The 26,082-nt window shown below is 41.0% G+C and overlaps 1 protein-coding gene across 4 annotated transcripts in view; it reads left to right on the plus strand.

The window, feature by feature from the left end:
• FGD3 (FYVE, RhoGEF and PH domain containing 3) overlaps positions 1 to 24,867 on the plus strand; it is a 121,688-nt gene extending 96,821 nt beyond the window's left edge. For 3 of the 4 annotated variants that reach the window (XM_064454264.1, XM_064454268.1, XM_064454267.1), the window contains 4 exons: positions 5,119 to 5,241; positions 7,232 to 7,384; positions 9,781 to 9,921; positions 23,904 to 24,867. In XM_064454264.1, coding sequence (XP_064310334.1) covers positions 5,119 to 5,241; positions 7,232 to 7,384; positions 9,781 to 9,921; positions 23,904 to 24,128 — 642 coding nt within the window. In that variant the 3' untranslated portion in view covers positions 24,129 to 24,867. The remainder of the gene's footprint in view (positions 1 to 5,118; positions 5,242 to 7,231; positions 7,385 to 9,780; positions 9,922 to 23,903) is intronic. The other variant, XM_064454266.1, reaches the window with a different exon arrangement.
• Positions 24,868 to 26,082: the final 1,215 nt, after the last annotated feature.

The raw sequence follows: 26,082 nt of genomic DNA on the forward strand, positions 1-26,082 counted from the left end.
TTAGCACGACCTTTTTGATAGCAAAGGAGACACTTAGCAGGCTCTTCTAGACCTCTGACCAAGCTTGTAACCTACTGGTAGAGTTTACAGAGTATCAATGAAAAGCTGTTAAACAAACTAGCAACCTGACTTATATAAAAAAGAGCATATTAAAAATAAGTGTTTATAATTAGTGTATTCCTTGCTGTTATTGTTTTTTCACACTTCGTATTTTCCCTAGGCAATTTTTTATTTATTTGTAGTCTGTTTTGCGATTAGTGCCCCTGTTCCTTGAGTTACAAATGCTATTTTGAGCTAGCTACTTAACAAAAAAGGTGCTTTATGTAGTATTTAAAAACAAGCACAGAAAAATTTATGTTGGTCTTAAGTTTCTTATGGAAATGTAAATTTTAGTTGTGATTAAATTTTAAAAATTATAGATCTTTTTAGCTGATTACAGCTAGTTGTCAGTGATTTGCATAGTATATCTTGACACATTAAGTAATTTTCATTAAGCTGTGTATTTAAAGAAAAAATTAATTCCTGAGATCAAAGTAAAAATGGAGTTGATCAAAAACACACAGCTAAAAATATCCAAAATTGTATACTATTGACTCTGGGATCTCATTCTGCTGTCTTGTAGCAAACTGATAACATGAACGTGAGCAATTAATTCAGATGTCAGTTGCAGCTTTAGAAAATATTAATTTTTAATGATGATATTCCTTTAGAAACATCTCAGTGGGTGCATGAGCAAGTACATTCTCTGCTTAACAGCTTCCACATACAAACCACTTAGTGGTAGTGGAGGTCAGCAAACTAACAACTTCTTCCTGCGGTTCTGCTGAGTCTCCTGAAGTGTCTGTTGTGTTTTTCTTCAGTGTTGCACGTTAGCATAACCAGACAGTGAAAACCTACTGCAGGAAGTATAATCTGCTTGCTGTACAGCATTGTGGTAACTGTTTGCTGCACTGCACTGCTAGCACAGTTTATGTTCAACCTTATGTGTACGTGAGGAAGGTACAAACCAGTGGAAGATTACCTTGCATGTATGACATTGGCATATAGAGAAACAAGTTAAACAATTTTGCTGCATTACGAAGTACAAAATATATTATATAATTTAAATCAATTTCTCACATAGATTCAGCATTTCCAGAAGCACCTGCTGATGTTCTGCCCCATTGCGGGTGTCTCCAAATATGTAATTAGTAAATGGAAAATACACAGCTGTGTAAGCATAATGAGAAGAAAAATATTTAAAACCCCTCTGTTGCTCATGCATCTGCCCGTGTAAGAGTCTCATTGGACTGTGTATATATTGTATGTACAGCACTGAGGCTTAATTTCTACCTACTGGCCCAGACAGAATGAAATATACAGCAAGTAATAAATAACAGAACAACAGTTTCCTGAGCCTGTTGTTTTTTTATTTTGCTATTCTTACCCTGGTTTCAGAAGCAAATGGAGGCTCACTAATGATGTGATATCTGCTTTCCTAAGGCCTTCACCTTGCACTAGACAGGAGTTGTACCTCTTGCTGGGGTGTACGCTCCTTTTTCCACCAAAATCTTAAAGTTGGAGGAAACTGTCAAGATTTAGAAAGTTAAATGCAGCTGTAGAGTTAAAAGTAAATACGTGGTTAAAACAGCCCAGTCTGAAAGAAGTTATTGTAGATCCTGGCTCTGAACAGATTTTACACAAGTGTTTTTGCTTGTCAGACTCACCAGCTTCAAAGCAGAGCTGGGTACACCAAGAAAGATGAGAAATACAACAATTATTCAAGTGCATTAGTATCAAGATATTCCAGCTGAAGCTAGAGCAGCTTTGTATTAGCTTCCCTCTTAACATACAACAGTAAATTATGTAGCTTGTGTAATAAAGGACACAGTTGCAAACTGCTAACTGCAGGGTTGTTACATTTCTCTTTAATGAACACGGTTTGTGAATTGCAATGCATGTCAATGTTTTCTACAAAAACCTCTCTGTTCAGATGGTGTATAGTCAAGAGTATGTGGCAAGGTCAACTTCCTGAGCCATCTCTGGGTGGGGTGGGGGGACTGCCCATGCAGCAAAGTCTCATGGTTTTCACAGAGATGGAAAGCAAAGGGCTTCTTAATTCTTTCCCAGTGTCAGCAGTTAAATAACATATTGAATGATTCTTTCTTCTATAATTGTTCATTGGAATTTGCCAAGTTGTAAAGAAAATAAATTTTCATTTTTATTATCTTTTCTACAGCTGCAATGTTTCAAACTCTTGTGTTCTCACTGTATTCTCATAATGTTGAGAAAATGCTGTGAAACATTGCTGGTATTTGTCAAACACTTAAAGACCTCTTTATACAGGGACTTTTTGATTAGTGAAGTTAGTATTAAATGCTTGCTGTATGCTACAACATAAGTTAAAATATAATAGCCTAAAATAAAAGCTCATGCATAACTGTAGTAACAAGTCTTGCCCAATATAATTCCCTTTCTGCTTTCTTTCCTTTGTCAAATATATGGGTTATGTATTTCTGAAAGTGAACACTGTCCAGATTGTTTCACATTGAGGAGGAAGTCAAATACGAGATCCATTAGAGGAAGTATTCAAATTGAGTCTTATCTGTGCTTTAGAAACATGCATGTGGGTGATAATGGATATTTCTGTTGAAGTACAAATCTAACCATTTTCCACATGATGTAGTCCATTGAATTCATGTTAGAGGAACTTCAGCATTTTTTCTATGCAGGCATGTGTAGGTATTGATTGAAAGCCAAAAACTGGTTTGTTTAGCATTTGTCAGGATTATTTTCCAGTCACAGCTCACAAGGCTAAATGGTGCCTTCATTTATGCTCTTGCCATTCCAGTAACACTGGTGAAATTGTAGTTAACATAAGAATCTAAAGGCTTGTTATGCTATATGCAAATATTAACTATTAAGAGAAAAAATAAGGATGACCAGTGAGGAAATGCTCTGATCTAACAACTTAAGCGGAATCCATCCCTAGCCAGAGGAAGGAAAATCAGTCTTCGGAAATTAAATAGCATTAGCATCAAAATCAGAGTGAGAAACAGCTGACACTAACCAATATATGTTATACAAATTAAAAAGTTACTCTGTAGATTGCTGCTGATCAGTAAAAGCTTTTCAAATCGCCTTAATTATATGCCTTACTTGGAGGGGTCTAATAGAGTCTGAAAGGAATGTTTTTGCCAATGATTCATCCAAGGCATTGTTCAGTTGTTGTAATTCATTGCCGTACTGGTTACATCTGGTTCTTCACAAGAAAACTGAAATACTGCACTCTGCTTATGTGTGGGAGAGGACTTGGATTTGCAGGCATTCTATTTTGCTGAGCAATTAATATGTACATGTATGGGGGTATAGTGATTTTCCTGAATGAATAAATCCGTATGACTGCTTCACCAAGCTGAATTGCAAAACATACTGTGTACTTGTATACAAGTTTGAAAGATTGCTATTGCAGCTATAGAAAAGATAATAAAAATTAAAAGATCCAGTCCAATTAGAAGTAATTAGTTGAGGTTTTGTTGTGTAATGCCATTACAAGGCAGGGTGGTTTCAACAGCTGTGCTGAAAGACAGTGTGCTTTCCTCTGTAACCAGGGATTGGAAGGCAGAGACTCAAGGAGGCTGAAAGACGGCAGAGTGGTGTCAGCTTATAAAATTTGGGTATGGGTGGTTTTTTTTTTAATTGGCCCGAAAACCTGTATAGTGACTTCTGTAGTTTAGTCGTAACCACTAAGGTGAGACCTTAGAGCAAATGGCAGAATATCCCTAGTGCTAGTGATCCATGGGCAGCCTTTGCTAATTGTAATTGCTCCTGCCTTTTCTCCCACCCCCACATACCCACATCCTTTTTTTAAATAAAGGCTTTGAAGACAGGGAAATTGGTTGAGCCATTTGTTCTCTCTCAAGTGGACATAAGTTGTGACTTAGTATGCACTCCTTTAAAGGGAAGGGGGCCTTGACAAGGAGTCCAGAATCTGTGTGGCCTACAATGGGCCTGATCTTCACCTGGTTGATTTTCAGAAAAAATGTAAAATACCTCTGCTCTTTTGATTTGGAGGAAATGTTTCTTCTCCCAGTCGTTTGTTAAATGACTGTGTCAAGCAAATGAAAATGAAGAGAGTTATCAGACCTTTTCTCATGAAAGAGCTGTGCTGGAGGAACATGATGCAGCCACCTCCTTCAGGATGGGATCTGCAGGTAGATGCTGCCTGGCTGGGAGTGCTCCAGGTTTACCCCTATGGAGCTGCGGTTCCCTTGCACATAGCCATCCTGACTGGGAAGGAGGAATAGTATTTATTTCTTAAAAAATCTGGTCTACTTGAAGTTCTGTGTAAAGATCTATTTTTATGAACTGCACGTTGTCATGTTAGTGCCAGTTTATCAGAAGATTGTACAATTGGGTTTAATTATACTGAGACTGAATGACTTTATGTACCAGCTTAGGTGCTTAGCTTAAGAGGCTAAACTTGCTTGGCTATCTAGACAGCAGATAGAAAGTGTCTTCTGCCAAGAGCAGTTGATACCAAGTCCCTGGTGTAGGTGTGCCTGTCTTCCTGAGGAGCTTTATGTTTCATCATGGGCTGGGAGGGAGCCTAAAGAAACTTCTAAATTAAGTATTTGAAGTTGGGTCGTGCAAAAATCCACTGCCAGCACCATTCAATTCTTCAGTCAAGCCATTTTTCACAAAATCTTCTCCTCTCCATGACCAGAAGATTTTACAACACACTCAAAAAGTCAACAACATTTACCTTAACCAAGTCATGTTGCAGCAGGGAAAAAGAGGTGAGCACCAGAAGGAAAGCTCTTCTGACAAGCCCACATTGCCAGTTTCTCTTCCTCCTCAACAACAGACCAGATGAGGTGGCTCAGTGGCTGTAAGGGCACAAGTGGGCAGATAGGTACTTGAAGAATTGGCTCGAACGATCTGAGATAATGAAATGCCACACCAGAAACACCCAATGGCTGAACTAGTCATCCAACCATAGGCCATTAGCAGAGTTGATGTGCATTCTTTTCTAAAATAGTGTGAAACCCAAAAAAGGTCTTTGTCAGTAGGAGATCTCTATGAATTGTTTTGCAATCATTTTTTTTTTAAATCACATAATTGTACTTTTCATTTCAGAGTGATTCCTTTAGGAAACCTTCCAAATCCAAGCGCGACAAGGAGAAACAGGCTTGCAAGAGCTGCAGCGAAAGCTTTAATTCCATCACTAAAAGGCGGCACCACTGTAAGCAGTGTGGGGCTGTAAGTATCAGAATGCACTGAGCTTTCTAGTTTCTTCTGCTGAGACAGTTGAAGAGAATTTTTTTTTTTTCAGTGCAGGAACTGAAAGATGTTCTGGTTCATGGCAGGTCATTGACAGTGCAGATCTTTCCACTTGCTTTACCTCCTGGGAATCAGGGGGAAAAAGAGCAAAACTGTGGTGCAAGGGGCTGTTTTAAAGGCAAATACAGCACCTCAGTGGATAAAAAGAAAGGTGGTGTCTTCTCTGGGGATTTGCATGTATCTGGGGAGGGGGTTGTCCCCTATATTTTGTTGGCAGAAACAGAATGGCCTTCTGACAGCCTGACTTCACACAGCAGCTCTTTCTAGGATGAACAGCTGAACATACAATATTAAAGATGGATGGGTTCTTCTTTCCCTAAAACAGGGTTATCAAGAATTGCTTGCGCCAAAGTGGTTTCCTCCTGCTTGAAAAGTCAAAAAAAATCAGTTCTGAGATTTAAGGCCAGGTTACTGAAGGCACTTAGGCACCCTTCCCCAGTGCCATTCACTGACAGCTTAAATCTCACGTTTTTTTCTGAAAATCACAGCCACGGCCAACATGAGATTGATTTCTGTAATATGACTTGAAACCTGCCTTCTGTGACTTAAGTTTCATGGTTCAGTGTTCCTAATGTAACTAGTACAGAATAATGTTATTTAAATACCTTTATTCATTTGAAGCGGAGATAAATTTTCAGCTGAAGAGAGACCTAAATTTATAGTTAAGATGTTTGAAGAAACTTCAGTTTCAGCAACTGAAATAACATTACTGTGGAGGAGACACATTTGCACCAGAATTGGGATTTTCAACCTTCTGGCTTTGTTTTTATTAGTAATTACTGAAATAAGGAAATGCATTTCTGGAGGCTTAAAACATTCCGTTGCAAAACTCAGTATTATTAAAGAAATGAAATTATAGTTTTCCCCTGTGGACAGAGAGATAAGAATTACATTATTAATAATGTATTGTTAAACAGTTGTTGATTATGCGATGTTTTGTGATGTGGCAATAGCATTCAAATTAAAGAAGTTAATTTGTCACAAGGAAAGACTATAATGTTTCTGAAAACGCTAGCTTGCTCTTGTTTATATAACTTGGCAGAATGGTGCTTCACTTAACACTTGCTGAATTAAGGCAGTTAATTACTATCTTAACATCTTTTTGTTATTAACATCTTGCAGTGAAGCATATAACATATACTTGTACCTGAAGGGCATTTGTGGTATATTATTGTACAGTAAATTCAGAATGGATGTCAAATCTGGCTGACTGCTCATACCTTGCACCTCAGGGAACAGTTTCTCTCCTTCGAGCAGCTGTGCAACAGCAAGCGGTAGAGTCAGATTTTAGGTGTGAAAACAGGTTCCAGAGCTGCAGGTCCATCACTCTTCATGAGCACTGGTTTCATGGGACTGATGTGTCATTATGTTCTCTTGACAGCTGAGGAAAGGAATCAAAAGTTGTTGATTTTGCATCAGACAAACAGGTTTTAATGGATAATATATTGGATTATGTTCTTAAAATGGTCAGTGATTTTTTGATTCCTCAGTTCTATCAGGCTGAACGGCTGAATTGACAAGGAAGCATCAGCTACCTTTATTCTGACAATCAGTCCTTCCTAGACCGTTTTATGATTGGCATTAAAAAACACTAATTGCTTTGTCAACCTGAGCCCATTTTGACTCATAAAGGCTTCTAAGAAAAGAAAACCAAACTTGCATGATGTTAATCATAAAGTATTTGCCAAAAGGCGTATGTTTTCTATAATTAGGTATATTTGTACACAGCATGGGATCACAAAAATGTTAATTATTAATGGAGGTAAATAAAGTAAATGTTATATCGGTCGCTCTATCCTACACTTACATTAGTTTTCCAGTTTTTACTTTAAAAACAACCATTCTGCAAGTCACTTTCTTTGGAGAAAGGTTGGAGAAGTTTTAACAATGGCTAATGTTTCTGTTACAGGTGATCTGTGCAAAATGCTCTGAGTTTAAACCACTTGCAGATAATAGTCGTCATAATCGAGTGTGTAAAGAGTGTTTTCTGCAGTTACCAGCAAGCCCATGCAGCCCTGGAGTGGAAGCAGTTGGAGAACAAAAGAAAAGACTAGCTGCAGAGGTAGCGTATTTAGCTAAGAAACTTTTGGTGTGCTAGCTGCCCTTGTGAGCCTCTCTCTCTCTCTTTTTAAAAAATGTATTTATTTAAAACACTTATAGTTATCTTTTTTCCCCCACCATGATATTTGACCCTCTGGCCTATAATTTGTACTGAACGTGCATGCACGCTGAATGCTGTTTGTAAATGGTGAGTCTTCATTGTAGGGTGCTGACCAAACAGGAATGCACACAGATTTTGCAGCTAAGCTTCAGCTTCAAAGTAACATAAAAAGAGGAAGAACTTCTGGCTTCTTTTTCTTGTGGTGCATTTCCAATCTTGAGTTGTGCACAAGAACTATTGGCAAAACTTGGCAAAATATGATCTGTTTTTTCACTTTTAACTCCATATAGAAGATACTTTTGCAATCCTTATTTCACATCCTGTCAAAATGTCATTGAAACAAATTTTTACTTAGTTGATTATGCAAAAGCATGGCATTCTTCTGAAAGACTATCTGGATTCACTGAAACTCTCAGCCTGCTATAATGCAGGCTCTTTTCTCCAAGACATGACTTCCACAGATTATACTGTGTGAACTACTGCTTACAATTCCCGCAGATGTCACCAAGCATTATACCATGATAGCAGCACATCCTACCCTTACTTTTTACAAGAACAAGAAACATATTGGCACACTGATTTGTTTTATCCTCACCCACAACTGAACCTTCTCTTACCAATGCTTTTTTTAGACTACGGGCAGAGCTGTGAGTACCATTATATGCCACGCTTTTCATGGGCCACCTTGAAGCAAAGATTTTTATTTCTTTTACCTGTGTAATACAGCCAGAAGTCACTGCGTGTGTAAAAGAGGACATTCATCTCAATTGAAAGTGGGCCCACAGGGGCATCAGATTCTTGAAAGAGCCACTGACACACTGAGAACTTAACTTCATTGCAAATCACCCTTCCCCCTGTTACGCTGACCTACGCCATCCTGCTTTGAGCACTGCATGGAAAATTGGGGAACAATTGCAGCCTATACTGAAAAACATCTTACCTTGAAAAACATTTTTCTGGAAGCCACCCCTCAGAGCCATCACACTGAGTTCCAGCCTTGTTATACTCCTCATCAGAACCAAACACAGAAAAGAGCTAGACTCTGAGGAGGAAATGTAAACCTGCCAGTGCATATCCAGAGTTCCTGTTGTAAATGCTTCCTCAAATAGTCTTCTTAGACCCTGTTCCACTCTGCTTCCCAGCATGTCATATTTCTTTCCAGGCTACTAAATGTACCTAAACAAGTAAAATTACACCAGCACAGTGTCCCAGAGTGGATTCTGCCACTGAGATGCTTTGTAGCCAAACACATCCAGAATGTCAGAAATACAAAAAGTGGGGTAAAGCTACAAATGCATGTTGCCTTTCCCTGAACTACCACATCTGCAGAGTGCAGAGAAGATTCTGGATCCAGAGCTTGATACCATCAAAAACTTCAGATATATGCTACAGCTATGCCTACAGATGATGAGCACCTAGTATGCATCAGTATAATTTGTGGTATCTCCTGATAAACTGTCTAATACTGTTTCAGCAGAGCTGTTTGCCAGTAAAGTGAAAACTTGACACCTACCCAGCCAAGAGCTCTGTTAAAAGTCGAAAAGCAAACCAGTGAAATGTGATCTATGGCTTTACTTTAGATAGCAGATTACAGCAAAAAGCTGTAAAAACCCAAGGAAGAGTCATTTTTCCCTCATATGCTCAGGCTTCTAACCTTCTGCTAAATCTTCAAAGGATCAGGTAAAATGCAAGAAAGTAAGTGTATAAAAAAGAAAGATCAGAGCCAGTGTTTTTCTTTCTCTCCTATTTACATTGAACTTTCTTAACAAGCTCAATATCAGCAGAGGAGATTGCCACTTTACAAATGTTATTAGCGGATGGCAGAAATCCCCAGGAGACTTCTGTGCAAAGTCTAATGTGAACAGGAATTTTGGGGTTTTTTGCTTTCTATCACAGACAAAAATTTCTTTCAATCTTTTTTTGCCCTAGCGCGCTCTGATTCAGCTGACATCTCTCTGCATTCATGAAGAAGTGTCTGTTAATACACCTTTTGCATTAATTTGAAATAATCTCCCACCCTACTTTGCTAAGCAAGAAACTAGCTGCATCATCTTAATTACCATTCTCAATTTACTTGATGGAGGTGGAATACTGGAACAGTAGTTCAGCATCTGCCTCTGTTACGTGGAATTGTGCTATTTCCTGATGGTATATAATAATAATTAAAAATTTGTTGTTTTGTTGTTGACAACTTAAGTATATATTATACTTAAGTATATATTATACTTAATTCTAAGTATTTTACCCATGTAAGCATCAATGGAAACAGCGTGGTTTTTTCCCCTCCCTTCATCCAGAAGCACAGCATCTTGGCAGGTGAAAACAGCCTCTTCAGCAGCTACCTCCAGTTCCTTGAAAAAGGGAAGACTTGGTACAAAATGTGGGTGACCGTCCCCAAGACTGAACCTCTTGTTCTGTATCTGCAAGGAAGTAGCCAGGTAAAATGACTTTCATGAAGGTTAACACACAGCAAAAAAAAAAGAAGCATAAGTCAAGCTGAGAATTAGGCCAAAGGATTTGGCTTGGTTTCAACAACAAAAATGAACTTGGTATTCTGAATATAGCACAAAGCCTCAGAGATTTCAGATTTCCTTGTTATCTGTAGTTACTGCTGATATGTTTATGAGCAAATGTTTAAGCTCAGAGCTTTTCTTTTCCATTTTTTTAACAAAAAGACAAAACAAGGATAATTTGATTATGTTTTGCTTATTTTAGAGATTTCAGGCAGGTATATTCAAAGGTTTTAATACCCTGTCATTAGGGAAAGCACTTTCCTGTAACATGTGTAGAGCTGCAAAGCAGTATGAGTAGTGCAATTGCTGGTTCAAGCTTTTCTTCTTTTTCTTTTTCTTTTTTTTTTTTTTTTTCAACCTAGTTCTGGGTTGAGAGGGTGGAGAAATTTGTAGAAAGGTAGATGTTCTTCAGCCTGAAAAATGCACTGTGTTTGGTAAAGCTCCTTGCTGTAGCATCATGTGATTTTATCTTTGCTTGAAATAATTACTGTGATAAGCATTATTTTTTTTGAAGCTGTGCTGTGGAAGCTAACTAGCATTTGTGTGCTATGAAATCCAAGTGATAGAAATACCTATATCCAGGACAGAATATCCACAATGGAAATATCAGTCATGCTTCCTTAGTGCTGAAGATAAAGAATGACAATGCTGAAATGAGATCCCCCATATCCAGTTTTGTATTTGGCATTTGACATGTTTATATATATCTTTGTTTTATCTCCAGGGTGGGATGGAAGAAGAAATGGGTCCAAATTCAGCCTACCATTACCCTTCTGTAATTCTAGTGAGATGAAGGGTTTGCTTTTTATTAGCATCAGTTTGTATGGCTGTAGCTTGGAACAGTCTGGGAACTAAATATTACCCATAATTTTATAAAGCTATTCAAAGTAAAGCTTACCCCATAGCAAATGTTCAACAAGAAGTACACATTGTCCTCAGAAGTGTGTTTATTTTGCTCCTGGTCAGCAAGAACACCTCTGGTTTTAAACAAGTGTGTGCAATGTTTTAAGCATAGTGCTCAAGAATTTGGAGCTCCAGGCACAGCCCATTTGGCTTGATCTGGTATTTAAACCCCACGCTGGGTAAGCTTCCAATTCATGCCACAGGCAGTGAGCTGCCTGGCTTTCCTCCTAGTCAACAGGAGATGCGTGACTGAAATGATAAGCTGGAAAAGCAAACTGCCTCAGACAAAACGCTAAAACAAATGCAACAAAACCAGTCTTTAGACCTCTCTGAGTCAGAGTCTGGGGAAAGGAGAAAAGCTTTAAAAAAGCAAAGCAAAGAGAATGGCTTTGCTGTAAAATATTTCAACTGATGTGAAAGCTGTGCCTCAGCAAAGGACCAGCGCAACCCCTGAACCCCATACAGACCAAGCCAGTGTCTCTTGCACAGGCAAGTTTGGGGAAGGATAGTGAGAATAGAGGGGAAGAGGTCTAAATTCTTCAGCCTTCCTCACCCAGGAGCAACATATGTCATCTAAGAATGGAATAAGGAGTTGAGAGGAAGCAACGCTTCTTCCATGGTATGACCTAGGAAGATAATTTCTCCTAGTCCATGACTGATTGTCTCAGGAGAACAAAAATAATAACCCATGGGACATGAACCAGCTGTATTTACTGCACTACAGAATGATGTTCAATTCTGCAGGTCCCCTCCTAACAGTCATGCAAGGCCAAGGTTGGAAGCTGGAGGAGCTTCTGTGCTTCAGATGCTACGTTCTTTGCCCCATGTCCTGCCAAATTTGATCTCAAGCCTCTGTTGATATTATTAGTAAGATCCTGATTTTTAGAGGAAAATGTTGCCTTTGATACTGATTGTCAATTTTATGGCAGTTAAATTTAATGGTTAGCATCCTCAACTACTTCAGGTGTGACATAAATCTCCCAGTAAAGCGGCAAGAAAGCATACAGGAGAAAGTTGATCTATCTTACATGCAATAACCAAGCCAGGATTTACTATCGGGAATCACCAGTTTCAGGCTGAGACTATAAACAACAAAATGAGTCCCTCCTTCAAGGGCCTACGATTCCCACTTGTATACTTTCTTCAAATTGCATCTAACTGAAGGAAAAAATTACAAACCAAATCCCATTCCTTGATATTAACCCAACGTTCTTGTTATTTCTGGTTTACATAATACACACCAGGCTCTGAGAAAAATCTTTTCCAGAGCTTCATGCCTGGTGGCCGAGTGTCTGGCATCAGTCAGGAACCACTCACGTGCATGAATGTTATTTTCCCAGTGTTGTGGTTTAGCCAGCAACTAAACCCCACACAGCTGCTCACTCACTTCCCCACCAGTGGGACAGGGGAGAGAATCAGAAGGGTAATGCTCGTGGGTTGAGATAAGAACAGTTTAATAATTAAAATAAAACAACAACAATGCAATGGAAAGGAGAACGATGAGAGGCGCAAAACCTGGGGGGGGGAATGAACCACAAAAACAAACCGCACGTGACACAGCCGCTCACCACCCACCAACCCAACGCACCAGTCCCCGAGCCACAACTGCCCCCCCCCAGCACGCCAACTGCCCCCCTTAATATACTGGTCATGGTGTCAGATGGTATGGAATGAACATCCCATTGGCCAGTCGGGGTCAGCTGCCCTGGCTGTGGCCCCACCCCTCCCGGCATCCTGCCCACGTGGCAGAGCATGGGAAGCTGGAAAGGTCCCTGCCTACTACAGGCATTACAGTGAAGAGAATTAACCCCTTCTCAGCCAAAACCAGCACACCCAGGCATTGTTTTGTTTTGTACAACCACTTTGATGCATCTCACAAACCTCTTTAGGCCTGCAAAGAAACATTTCAGTGCCTAAAAGCAGAGGTTTCTTTTGGCAATATTATTGCCAACAATGGTATTAGAGGTCTTGAAACACAGACCAAGTGAAGCATTACTATAACAGTTTGAAAATTGGGGGATTATTTTTAAAAGGAACAGGAAGAACAGCTGCCTCGTGGGAAGAAGGAGTAGACCAAGCTGAATCTGGAGCTTCTGATACAGTAAAAGCCCTGACAGCTTTCGTCCTTTGCGCCCCCAGCCTTCACACCAAAGAACAAATGCCAGTGCAAATGGAAAAACAACTCATAGGCTTTAAGCGATAGCAAGAAAGCTGCTCTTTTGCTTTAGATTCTTGTTCCAGGAGAATGAATTAATCCCGAGTGCTCACGGTTTAAGACTTGCATAAGGCTTTATGCATGAGGATAAAATCCACAGCTTATTTAGGTATGGAAATCGTACCAATTTTATCTGTTCTTAAACTGAGACAGGATTTGTGCAACTGTTTGTCATGTTTATCTGAGTGAAATTATAAAGTTTGCTTATAAGCAAAGACCACCTCAGGTTTATGGATCATTAGTTTTACAGAAACTTGTCTTTCCAAGGGCTCAACCTGGAGCTTCTGCCCCCATTGGCCTTGTAAAATGCACAACTACCTCCAGAGCTGACATTAACTTACACTTGATTGAGAAATGCAGAATTAAGGAGTCCCAGCTAGCTAGAGAAATAATGAATTTTGTAGAAATACAGAGGGTAAATGAGTATAGTGAGAGCTAGGTGTCATGGTTTTAGCTGGGATAGAGTTAATTTTCTTTACTGTAGCTGGCATAGTGCTGTGCTTTGGACTTAGTATGAAAACAATGTTGATAACACACTGATGTTTTGGTTGTTGCTGAGTAGTGCTTGTACTAGTCAAGGACTCTTCTAGCTTCCCATGCTCTGCCAGGTGCACAAGAAGCCGGGAGGGGAGGGGGCACAGCTAAGAGAGCGGATTCAAACTGACCAAAGGGATATTCCGTATCATGTAACATCGTGCCGAGTATGTTAACTGGGAGGAGCTGGCTGGGGGAGGGAATCAACTGTTGCAGCTCGGGAACTGGCAGCATCAATTGGTGGGTGGTGAGCAGTTGTATCGTTTGTGTTTCTGGCGTTTTTTTTACTTTTTTTTTCCTTTTCCCTTTTATTATATTATCATTATTGTTTTTATTATAATAATTATTTTTTTAATTGTAATTATTAAACTGTGCTTATCTCAACCCACAAGTTCTTTTGCTCTTCTGATTCTCTACCCCATCCCACAGGAGTAGGGGGGAGTGAGTGAGTGGCTGCATGGTGTTTAGTTGCCGACTGAGGCTGAACCACAATAGTCCATTTTGGCACCCAGTGTGGGGCATGAAGGGTTTTAGATAATAACAGTTGCTGGTCACAGCATTGATTCATCTGCTCTCAGTATTAGTTTGTCCAGTGTATACCATGCTGATTGTAAAGTACACGTTAAAAATTGCTGTTGATTTTTGTAGTTTGCTGTGCTCTGCAGTGATTAGAGATATTTTGCCTAGGAGATTTGTTATTAAAACACTGGCCTTGACTGTTATCCGTTATTTAGGTCTTGCATGGAAGCCGTTACTGTACTTTGGCTATCACCTCGTGGAGACAATTAGCAATTATACCTCCTCCTCTGAGAAGTTTTTTATGGGGGAAATACAGAATGGCACCGTAGCTACCATCTTATATAATGTCTCCTCCTTCATTACAACAACTTTTCAGTATCTTGAACATCCTTGGGTAGTCAAGATACATTTGGTGGTATTGCTTTGGCAGATGGTTTCAGTTCTGTCTAAGCTTAATAAGCAATTTAAGAATATCATCCAGAGATCTGTCCCAAGGCTCGATAGCTATGTGTGGCAGGGTATGTGGGATAGTATGGGCAAATGCCTAAGACAGTGGGCATCCCCAGTGTCGTGGGACTTCACCCCTGAACAAGTGCAGAATCCTGAAAAATTAGTATAATATTTGGAGAAAGTGTGTTGTCACCCTGGCAATTCCAGAGAGATACAAATCACTGCAATGTGCTGGGGCCGGGCCCATGCCTATTGATCCCCCAAGGGGAAGAGAAGGCCTCTGGATCTAAAAAGACAAAGACAAGGAAAGCAACAAGCACTGCAGCCACTTAAACCCCCACGACAGACACTGCAGCTACTCCAACCCCAGTGACAAGTACTGTGGCCACTCAAAGCCCCATGACAGGCACTGCAGCTACTCAAACACTGGTGACAAGCATTGCAGCTAAATCAGAGGACCAACCCATGCCAGTGTCAGTCGCCCCTATGCTCAAGAAGAAATCTTGGAAAAGAAAGTCAACTCGTTTAGGAAGAGATGATGAAGAACCAGGGCCATCACAAGAAGAGGAGGAGGAAGAACTTGTACAAGAAACAGAAACTAGACAAGAAGAAATATTGGAAGCAGACGACAACTCGTTTAGAACAGGATGATGAAAAAGCAGGGCCATCAGGGGGAAAGGAGGAAGAAGTCATAAATGAAATAGAGACCACCCGATCCCTATCCTTGAGTGAGTTGCAGGATATACTAAAAGATTTCAGCTGTCATTCAGGTGAGCACATTATCACCTGGATGCTGGGATAACGGGGCCAGTAGCCTGGAATTAGAAGGGAAGGAAGCCAAACAACTGGGATCCCTCTCTAGGGAAGGGGGCATTGACAAAGCAATTGGAAAAGGAACACAAGCCCTCAGTCTCTGGAGGCGACTCCTGTCAGGTGTGAGAGAAAGGTACCCCTTCAAAGCAGATATTGTATTTTGCCTAGGAAAATGGATGACCATAGAGAAAGGTATCCAGTACCTGAAGGAACTATCTGTGTGATTTATAGTGACCTAGACGATGAACAGTCATCCAGAGATCCAGATAAAGCCCAGTGCACATGACCCATGTGGTGGAAGTTTCTACGGAGCGCACCATCGACGCATAGGAACTCATTGGCCGTAATGTCCTGGAAAGATGACGAGACACCAACAGTGGCGGAGGTGATTGATAGACTCTGGGATTATGAAGCAAATACCTTGTCTCTGCTGTGGAGAAACTGTCCTGGGAGGTCCAGCAACTCAAAGAAGATATGTCCTGCTCCTCATCTCTACAGAGTAGTGTCTCAGCTGTTAGGAATAAGCGTCCTTTGGCTCAAAGGAGAGGATACACACCGTGGGCCATGCTATGGTTCTACCTTCATGACCACGGAGAGGACATGACGAGGTGGGATGGCAAGCCTACCTCTACCCTAGAGGCACGGGTATGTGAACTGCAAGGAAGAACAATCACTCAGGGAGGTTCTTCCAGGAAAGCTGCTGCTCCAGTTTCCAGTGAGCAGGTCCCTAGACAGAGGAGTGGAAGCGCTGATTTTATTTCTGAGCTTAATAGAGAGACTTTTGACTCACATTTGCAGGAAGTGAGTTGTGAATGCCATGATCAAGACTAGAGGGGCCTGCCTCCAGCCAGGTGGAGGAAAGGGACAACTGGGCTTACTGGACTGTGTGGATCCGATGGCCTGGCACATCTGACCCAGAGGAATATAAAGCTTTAGTGGACGCCGGTGCACAGTGCACGCTAATGCCATCAAACCATATAGGGGCAGAACCCATCAGTATTGCTGGAGTGACAGGGGGATCCCAAGAGCTAACTGTATTGGAGGCCGAAGTGAGCCTCACCGGGAATGAGTGGCAAAAGCACCCCATTGTGACTGGCCCAGAGGCTCCATGCATCCTTGGCATAGACTACCTCAGGAGAGGGTATTTCAAGGACCCAGAAGGGTACAGGTGGGCTTTTGGTGTAGCTGCCTTGGAGACGGAGAGAATTAAACAGCTGTCTACCTTGCCCGGTCTCTCAAAGGACCCTTCTGTGGTGGGGTTGCTGAGGGTCAAAGAACTACAGGTGCCGATCACCACCACAACAGTGCACCGGCGGCAATATTGCACCAACCAAGACTCTCCGATTCCCATCCATGAGCTCATTCACTGACTGAAAAGCCAAGGAGTCATCAGTAAGATGCACTCACCCTTTAACAGTCCCATATGGCCAGTGTGGAAGTCTAATGGAGAGTGGAGGCTATAGTAGACTATCGTGGCCCGAATGAAGTCACTCCACCGTTGAGTGCTGCTGTGCCAGACATGCTAGAACTTCAGTACGAACTGGAGTCAAAGGCAGCCAAGTGGTGTGCCACAACTGATATTGCTAATGCATTCTTCTCAATCCCTCTGGCAGCAGAGTGCAGGCCACAGTTTGCTTTTACTTGGAGGGGCACCCAGTACACCTGGAATCGACTGCCCCAGGGGTGGAAACACAGTCCTACCATTTGCCATGGACTGATTCAGACTGTACTGGAACAGGGAGAAGCTCCAGAACACCTTCAATACATTGATGACATCATCATGTGGGGCAACACAGCAGAAGAAGTTTTTGAGAAAGGAAAGAAAGTAGTCCAAATCCTTCTGAAAGCTGGTTTTACCATAAAACAACGTAAGGTGAAGGGACCTGCACAAGAGATCCAGTTCTTAGGAATAAAGTGGCAAGATGGACATTGTCAGATCCCAATGGATGTGATCAACAAAATAGCAGCCATGTCTCCACCAACCAGCAAAAAGGAAACACAAGTGTTTTTGGGCGTTGTGGGTTTTTGGAGAATGCATATTCCAAATTACAGTCTGATCATAAGCCCTCTCTATCAAGTGACCCAGAAGAAGAATGATTTCAAATGGGGCCCTGAGCAACAACAAGCATTTGAACAGATTAAACGAGAAATAGTTCATGCAGTAGCTCTTGGGCCAGTCTGGGCAGGACAAGATGTAAAAAATGTGCTCTACACCGCAGCCGGGGAGAATGGCCCTACCTGGAGCCTCTGGCAGAAAGCACCTCGAGAGACCCGAGGTCGACCCCTAGGGTTTTGGAGTCATGGATACAGAGGGTCTGAAGCCCGCTATACTCCAACTGAAAAAGAGATATTGGCAGCATATGAAGGCGTTTGAGCTGCTTCAGAAGTGGTTGGTACTGAAGCACAGTTGCTCCTGGCACCCCGACTGCCAGTGCTGGGCTAGATTTTCAAAGGGAACGTCCCCTCTACACACCATGCAACTGATGCTACATGGAGTAAATGGGTTGCACTGATCACCCAGCGGGCTCGAGTAGGAAACCCCAGTCGCCCAGGAATCTTGGAAGTGATTATGGACTGGCCAGAAGGCAAAGATTTTGTATCATCACCAGAGGAGGAGGTGACACGTGCTGAAGAAGCCCCACTGTATAACAAACTGCCAGAAGATGAAAAGCAGTATGTCCTGTACACTGATGGGTCCTGTCGCCTTGTGGGAAAGCACTGGAGATGGAAGGCTGCTCTATGGAGTCCTACACGACAAGTCGCAGAAACTGCTGAAGGAGAAGGTGAATCGAGCCAGTTTGCAGAGGTAAAGGCCATCCAGCTGGCCTTAGACATTGCTGAACAGGAAAAGTGGCCAGTGCTCTATCTCTATACTGACTCCTGGATGGTGGCAAATGCCCTGTGGGGCTGGCTACAGCAGTGGAAGCAAAGCAACTGGCACCGTAGAGGCAAACCCATCTGGGCTGCCACGTTGTGGCAAGACATTGCTGCCCGGGTAGAGAACCTGGTTGTAAAGGTACGTCATGTGGATGCTCATATACCCAAGAGTCAGGCCACTGAAGATCATCGAAACAACCAGCAGGTGGATCAGGCTGCCAAGATTGAAGTGGCTGAGGTGGATCTGGACTGGCAACATAAGGGTGAACTATTCCTAGCTCGATGGGCCCATGACACCTCAGGCCATCAAGGGAGAGATGCAACATACAGGTGGGCTCATGATCGAGGGGTGGACTTGACCATGGATGTTATTGCGCAGGTTATCCACGAATGTGAAACGTGCGCTGCAATCAAGCAAGCGAAGCGGGTAAAGCCTCTGTGGTATGAGGGACGATGGCTGAAGTATAAATATGGGGAGGCCTGGCAAATTGATTATATCACACTCCCACAAACCTGCCAAGGCAAGCGCCATGTGCTTGCAATGGTAGAAGCAACCACTGGCTGGCTGGAAACATATCCTGTCCCCCACGCTGCTGCCCTGAACACTAACCTGGGTCTCGAAAAACAAGTCCTGTGGCAACATGGCACCCCAGAGAGAATTGAGTCAGACAACGAGACTCATTTCCGAAATAACCTCATAGACACCTGGGCCAAAGAGCACGGCATTGAGTGGGTGTATCACATCCCCTATCACGCACCAGCCTCAGGAAAAATTGAACAGTGCAATGGACTGTTAAAAACTACGCTAAGAGCAACGGGAGGTGAAACATTTAGGCGCTGGGATACACATTTAGCAAAAGCCACGTGGTTAGCCAACAGGAGAGGATCTGCCAATCAAGCTGGCCCTGCCCAGTCAGAAATCCTATATACTGTGGAAGGGGAGAGAGTCCCTGTATTGCATGTAAAAAATATGCTGGGCAAAAGAGTCTGGGCTCTTCCGGCCTCAGGCAAGGGCAAACCCATTTGTGGGACTGCTTTTGCTTGAGGACCTGGGTGCAGTTGGTGGGTGATGCGGGAGGATGGAGGAGTCCGGTGTGTACCTCAAGGGGATTTGATTCTGGGTGAAAACAGCCAGTGAACTGAATAATATGCTGTTAATTGCTATATAATGTTGCATGTCATCACTACTATGGTTGCTATATGCCATACCAATGGTATCATGCAACAAATCTCCCAAATTAATAAAAAAATGAACTTTCATTGAACCAAGCAAAGTGCAGTGGTGATAGAACAAGGACTAACAGTGCAGCAGTGACGAAATGAGGACTGACTTCAGCATGCAACAATCCAACACCACACACCCCACCTCTCTGAAAGAATCATACAATAGATGGAACCTGAAGTCATGGACTAAATGAACTCAGTGGACATTTCACGGAAATTTTACAGGGGTGGTCCATAGACTAGGGGAATGATACATGAAATCTGTATATTCTGTTAAAGGATGAGAGGGCGGATAGGGGTTATTGAAATTATGTTGCATAGTATGGGACCTGAGCATGATGTAAATGATATGGAATAAGAAACGGACTATTGTGGTTCAGCCTCAGTCGGCAACTAAACACCATGCAGCCGCTCACTCATTCCCCCCTACTCCTGTGGGATGGGGTAGAGAATCAGAAGAGCAAAAGAACTTGTGGGTTGAGATAAGCACAGTTTAATAATTACAATAAGAATAATTATTATTATAATAATTATTATTATAATAAAAACAATAATTATAATAGACTAAAAGGGGAATAGAAAAAAAAGTAAAAAAAAAAAACAGAAACACAAATGATACAACCGCTCACCACCCACCAATTGATGCTGCCAGTTCCCGAGCTGCAACAGTTGATTCCCTCCCCCAGCCAGCTCCTCCCAGTTAACATACTGGGCATGACATTACATGACACGGAATATCCCTTTGGTCAGTTTGAATCCGCTCTCTTAGCTGTGCCCCCTCCCCTCCCGGCTTCTTGTGCACCTGGCAGAGCATGGGAAGCTAGAAGAGTGCTTGACTAGTACAAGCACTACTCAGCAACAACCAAAACATCGGTGTGTTATCAACATTGTTTTCATACTAAGTCCAAAGCACAGCACTATGCCAGCTACAGTAAAGAAAATTAACTCTATCCCAGCTAAAACCATGACACTAGGGTATATAATAATTATGAGGTTTGATTCAAGGGAAAATTTTGCTTTATGAAATCTGAAGAAAAATCTTTTATTCATCATGTAAATGTGATTTACTCCTAGAAAATAAGGGAGTAGCTGAGTTTGAAGTTGAGTTTAGGGTTTTAGAAAAGTATTTTTGTGGCTTGTCTGTAGACCATGTTTATGTGAAACTTTAACTGGCCCTGCACGAAACTCTGCCTGCACTATTTCATGGACCTGCAGAGCTTTGCATCTTGGCACACCATCGTATTGCGGAAGTCTCTTAAAGATTCGTGCAAGGCTGAGATTAGATCCTAAGTGGGTGGAGGGTAGAGTTTAGGTGGAAAAGCAGAGACTCAAAAGTAGTAGTAGGAAATTATAGTCATCTATCAGTGGGTAACTCTTGTTCTGTATATTTGTGTAAGAGAGCTGATACGCTGCAATGAGATGTGCAGTGCAAGAGGGATGTCTCTATGGAGGGATACATGAAAAAGAACTGCCTGTGTAGTGGAATTGAGCTATCCATTCCCTGTCTTAAACCCTGGGTGTTGTAATGGTTGTAATAGAACAACGAATAAATGCTGCTGTAATTACCTAAATAAATAACACAGTAGTATTATGCTGCTTAGAGTCAGGATGAGTGCACAATGCTTGTGATTACTGACAGTATTACACAACCAGTAAGTTTTTGTGTATCACTCACTATCTCAGGAAAAAATATTTAAATCAACCCGAAAGCAAAGGTCTTCTCAGCACTGGGTAGTATGGTTTGATTATATTGGTTTGGATTTTAGGAAAAACTTCTTCACCAAAAGGGTTGCCAAACACTGGAACAGGCTGCCCAGGGAGGTGGTTGAGTCTTCATCCCTGGAGGTATTTAAAAGAAGGGTAGATGTGGTGCTTGAGGATGTGGTTCAGTGGTGGACTTGGCAGTGATAGGTTAGCGGTTGGACTTGATGATCTTAAGGGTCTTTTCCAACCTTAACGATTCTATGATTCTATGAAATACTGATATCATGCAACCCTGGTATGTTGCATACAGAAATATTAAACAAACAAGGAAACAAAAAACTATTCAACCAGCCAAATCTAGTAGGCTTTTAAAAAAAGAATATGACATTTATATCTCTGTCAGGTCTGTAAATCTGTATGTGCTCAGTGTAGGGCCCAAATTCCTCGTGGGTGCAGTACAGCCCCTGGATTTGTTGCACTCCAGGTAGGGGAGGGGAAGGGCTCAGTGCCGGAGGAAAACCAGAGACGCTCACAGTCCAACAGAGAGGTCTGCTTTGGGTGTGTGGTATGACTGGAGGCTGAGTGCTTCACCTTTATCTGTCAGTAGTGCAGCTTTTCGAGATAATTTCAATCCCTTCCTTTTGGATCAGGCAGGTACAGAGAAAGTGACAAAGGCATCCTATTAAGAAAAGGGAGGAAGCAAGACCAAAGGCAGTCTGCTTAATTTGCCTGTGTCTGCATGTGTTGGGTATGTGTAACATGTAAAATTCAAACATAAATTTGCTCTTACACTGCACTTCTTGGCTTACAAACGATATTTTTCATTGTCATGGGCAACCTCCAATTTTACATGTGACAAGTCTTAGTGTCTGTTTTTCTAAAACAAGATCAATGAAGGAGGCATGTTTATGCTGGCATGTGCTCTTGTGTATTTTGTGTTCATCAATCCCATATTTGCTTGCTTTAGCAATGCTACATATGCAGGTCTAGAGCTACCCTGTATGTGCCAGTTCAAACTTCTGCATGTGCAAGATCTCCCTGTTTATACAGATGCGGCTGTGGTGTCAGGGTCGCAAAACTGTGTGCTGCTTTTAACACAATGACTTGCGCACAAATAGGAACTGAATTATTTAGTGTTTAACCTAAAGTTGCAATAAATTTCCTAGAATAATGCCTAGTCTTCAAGCAGATGAACTCTGGCATTTTTACCTAACAATAAAAAGTAGTAGATTAATAAATCAGGAAGGCTGTTTTGATTTAATAAAATGTGTAGACACATTTTTGACTGTGTATTTTTTGCTCCCTTAGTTAATGTGTGTGTTTGCATTGATGTGAGCAGTTCTGAAACTTAATTACTTTATTCTAAGTATTAGAAAAGTAGGGGTTTTTTACCATTGCTCTCAGGGCTGTGGTCCCCTTCCAGTTTTACTAAGTCATCTGCATTCAGCATGGAGTGACAAAAGAATGACTTTGCCACCTCTTTGTGGGACGCCTTGTTAACTTTGGTATGAGGCATTGAACTTGAGTAGGCTGATACACAAGTAGCTGCTACAAGAGGCAATGGCTTCTTACAGATGCTTGATGCCTGTGTGGTTTCGACTTCAGTTTGGGGACCCACTGTTGAAAATCTTTGATGGTATCAGTTGAAATGAGTTGCTTGGTCATTGCACACCTTGCCTTGCCAAAGTACACCTTTCATGAGAGCTTAGTAGAGGAGTTGGTTAATGCTCAAGATGTGACTGTTAGAGAGCTGTATTGCTCCTTGGACCTTTAAGTTAATCTGGCCTTTAAAGGATGCTTAAGAATCTAAGCTTCAACTTTCTTCACAACTTTGAAAGGCATCATAAATAACGTAAGACCTTCTGAGAAGATTGACTGATTGATTTAAAATCTGAAATTCTCTTTTATTTTAAAGTCTCTTCCCTGGTAGTTGTCTTTGTGTCAGTGTACAGCTCTGCTTATTTGTCTCCTTTAAACCAATCTTACAAATGCCCCATGAGGTTCAAAAAGGACTATACTGAACTATTCTCGGCTGGATCTGATTGCCTGTACCTAATATAAAGGGGTTTGAGGGTTTTGGTTGTGTTTTTTTTTAAAGCTAACAGGCATAAGTTATGTGAAATTACATGAAAATCCCCAGCCATGCCACTGTTGGATCTGTATTCTTACTGCGAAAGGGAATCTGTTAAATAAGAAGAATAGAGCACCAAGAAGTCATTGCCTTTTATTAAGTTAAGTGGTTGATATCACTTCTTCTCTGTTTTCTAAGTACAGTACTGTATGAGGAGCTGAATGTATGCATACTCTGGAACTGTGTTCATGTCCTTACTTAAGCATGTGCATGCGTGTTCACTCTGTGGGCAGCGATGGCAGGCTACAGCGCTAGCACAGAGGGGTTCTCAGCTGGCAGCACACACACAAGACACTGGTTTGATGAGAGTTGTGGTGTAGCTGCCTAGCCTGAGCGTGTGTCTGGTGACCATGTCTCAGATATAGGGTAATGCATCTCCAATCACATCTTACTACTTCAAAGCAAGCTTTAAATTGTTTGAAACAGGTGTTTCTTTAATCACATTGAGAGGAAATTTCCCTGCGCAGTATACCCCTGCTCCTCCCATTTCAAATATTACTTGTTACTGAACTTTTACATTTGTTGTTTCTTCTTTAGGATGGACGGAACCCACGTCCTATTCCTCTGCCTGGATATGAAGTCAGTTTACCAGGTTCTGGTGAGAAGTTTGAAGTGAAGCATGTTTTTAAGCTTTGCCAGTCCCAGCAAACTCTGTATTTCAGTGCAGAAGATGAAGAACTGCAGACGAAATGGATGGAAATTCTCACCAAAGCAGCCAAAGGGGAAACTGAAGATGCAGCTGAAGGGCTTGGGAACCCGTAGAGCAAGTTCCATTTACTTTCTCTTCTACATGCTATAAACCATCACTTGAATTTGGTATTCATGGCACTTTGGAATCTGTATGGCTTTATATTTTCATGTGTTCACACAGGAAATTCAATGGTTTCTCTCCTTTTATTGTACATTTCTCACATACAGTAGTTACCTGGCTTATATTATGTTAAAGCAAAAGATAGCTGTAGTTGGTGGTGGTGTCAATGCACGTTTTAAAACAAAAGACAAGGAGAAAAGAATTAAAGGTAATGGAAAACCATCGGTCTCCTGTTTTCCTAAATGTATATTTTCCAGTCCTTTTGATCGCTGTTCAGTGCAGGATGTGTATAGTCTGTGATTAGTTCTATAAATGCTGCCTTTTAAGTTAAATGTTGTAAAGGCTTGTGCTGGCCACTGACAATTACGTTCTCTGTCATTTCCCTCCTGGTAAAAGGTCTTTGTGACGTGTGAGCAATGTACTGAATGTTTTCCCTTTGCTAAAACTATGTCTCTGCTATTTTGAGATTACCTGTTCAGAAGACTGTAGAAGGGACTTCTAAAAATGACTGCAAACTGTGCAGAAAAGAAGATTAAGAAGCCTCATTGATTTTAAGCATTTATAATATTGTTTTTTCTTTTGAAACCAGTAATTTCTTTCCTTCTATTTGAATCCATTTTGATGTAAGTGAACAAACATTTTATACTGCAAACTGGGTTATAATCAATAAACAAGAACATTTTTAGTACACACAGTACAAAAAGGTGACTTTTTTTGTTGTATTGGTTAATTCTAAAGTGACCTAGGGTTTATTTATATAATTTGTAAATAATGTTTCGTAAGTATTTTGATAATTCTTAAAAGGTCTCAGCTAATTAACAGGTTTTAGTTCATAGAATAAGAGATACCTGTATGAACTGAATTTGTAATTTAATTTTCCTGTTCACCTGTATGTGTCTTATTTTCAAACTTAAGTGCATATCTATTTAAATAAAAATTCATGCAGTTAACTCCTGAGCCAGATTTCCAAGGCACAGCAAGCTTTAGGTCAACATTTAATACAGGTTTAAAAACCAAACGAAAAAAGCAAACAAACAAACAAAAATTTTAAAAAAATTTTAAAAGACGTCTGTTCCTAGTGGTAGTAAGCATGTAGTACTGATAAAAATGAAATAAAATCTGTCGCAGTACTGTATTTTAAAATGGTTTGGTTTAACTTTTGTTTCCTCTTCAGCCTTCTACATTTTCTGATGTTAGTAGAAAGAAGGAGCTACTCCATACAGTGAGTTTGTTAGGATTGTTGAAAACTAGTGATCTGCATCAGTGAGTTTTTTTTTTGCTGTTTTTTGTTTTTATTTGGGTTTTGGATTGTTTTTTGGTTTTGTTTTTATTTTACATTGGTATAACAAATCATATACCTGAAATCTGTGATACCAAAAATTAGAAGCCGTGTATTTAATTAGCTACTGGTAAGATTTCGTGAGACTTGCATCTTCCCTCTCCTCCCTACCCACCCCCATCTAATCAGTTAGCATGAAAAAGGTTTCTTGCTGAGTAATTTTTCTTCTATAGTTCATGAGATGTAGTTCTTTTCAGTGTGTGATATTTCCTCCCCCAAGCTTCCCTGAAAATGTAATGATATAGGATGCTTGCCTTGAAAAGGTACTCATTTTGTAATATTTCTGGTTTGGGATTTCTTGGGGGGGGTGAAGGGGGGTGTTGAAGCTTTTCCTTTATTACTCCACTTGCTTCATTCTTTTTCTTTGTTACCCAGACAGAAATAGGAAGGGAGAATGGTAAACCAAAACAAAATTAATGCATCTTAATAGATCTTTCATTTTCTGTTTTTATTAACCAAGAAAAAAACTTTAGCACACATATTTTTGTAATTTTTTCTCCATATTTTTCTCTTTTTTTATAAATATGTCAAAATACACATCTAATAATTTTATATTATTCAGTTAA

Source organism: Phalacrocorax carbo, chromosome 6 (assembly GCF_963921805.1).
Source record: "Phalacrocorax carbo chromosome 6, bPhaCar2.1, whole genome shotgun sequence".
NCBI classification, from domain to species: Eukaryota; Metazoa; Chordata; class Aves; order Suliformes; family Phalacrocoracidae; genus Phalacrocorax; species Phalacrocorax carbo.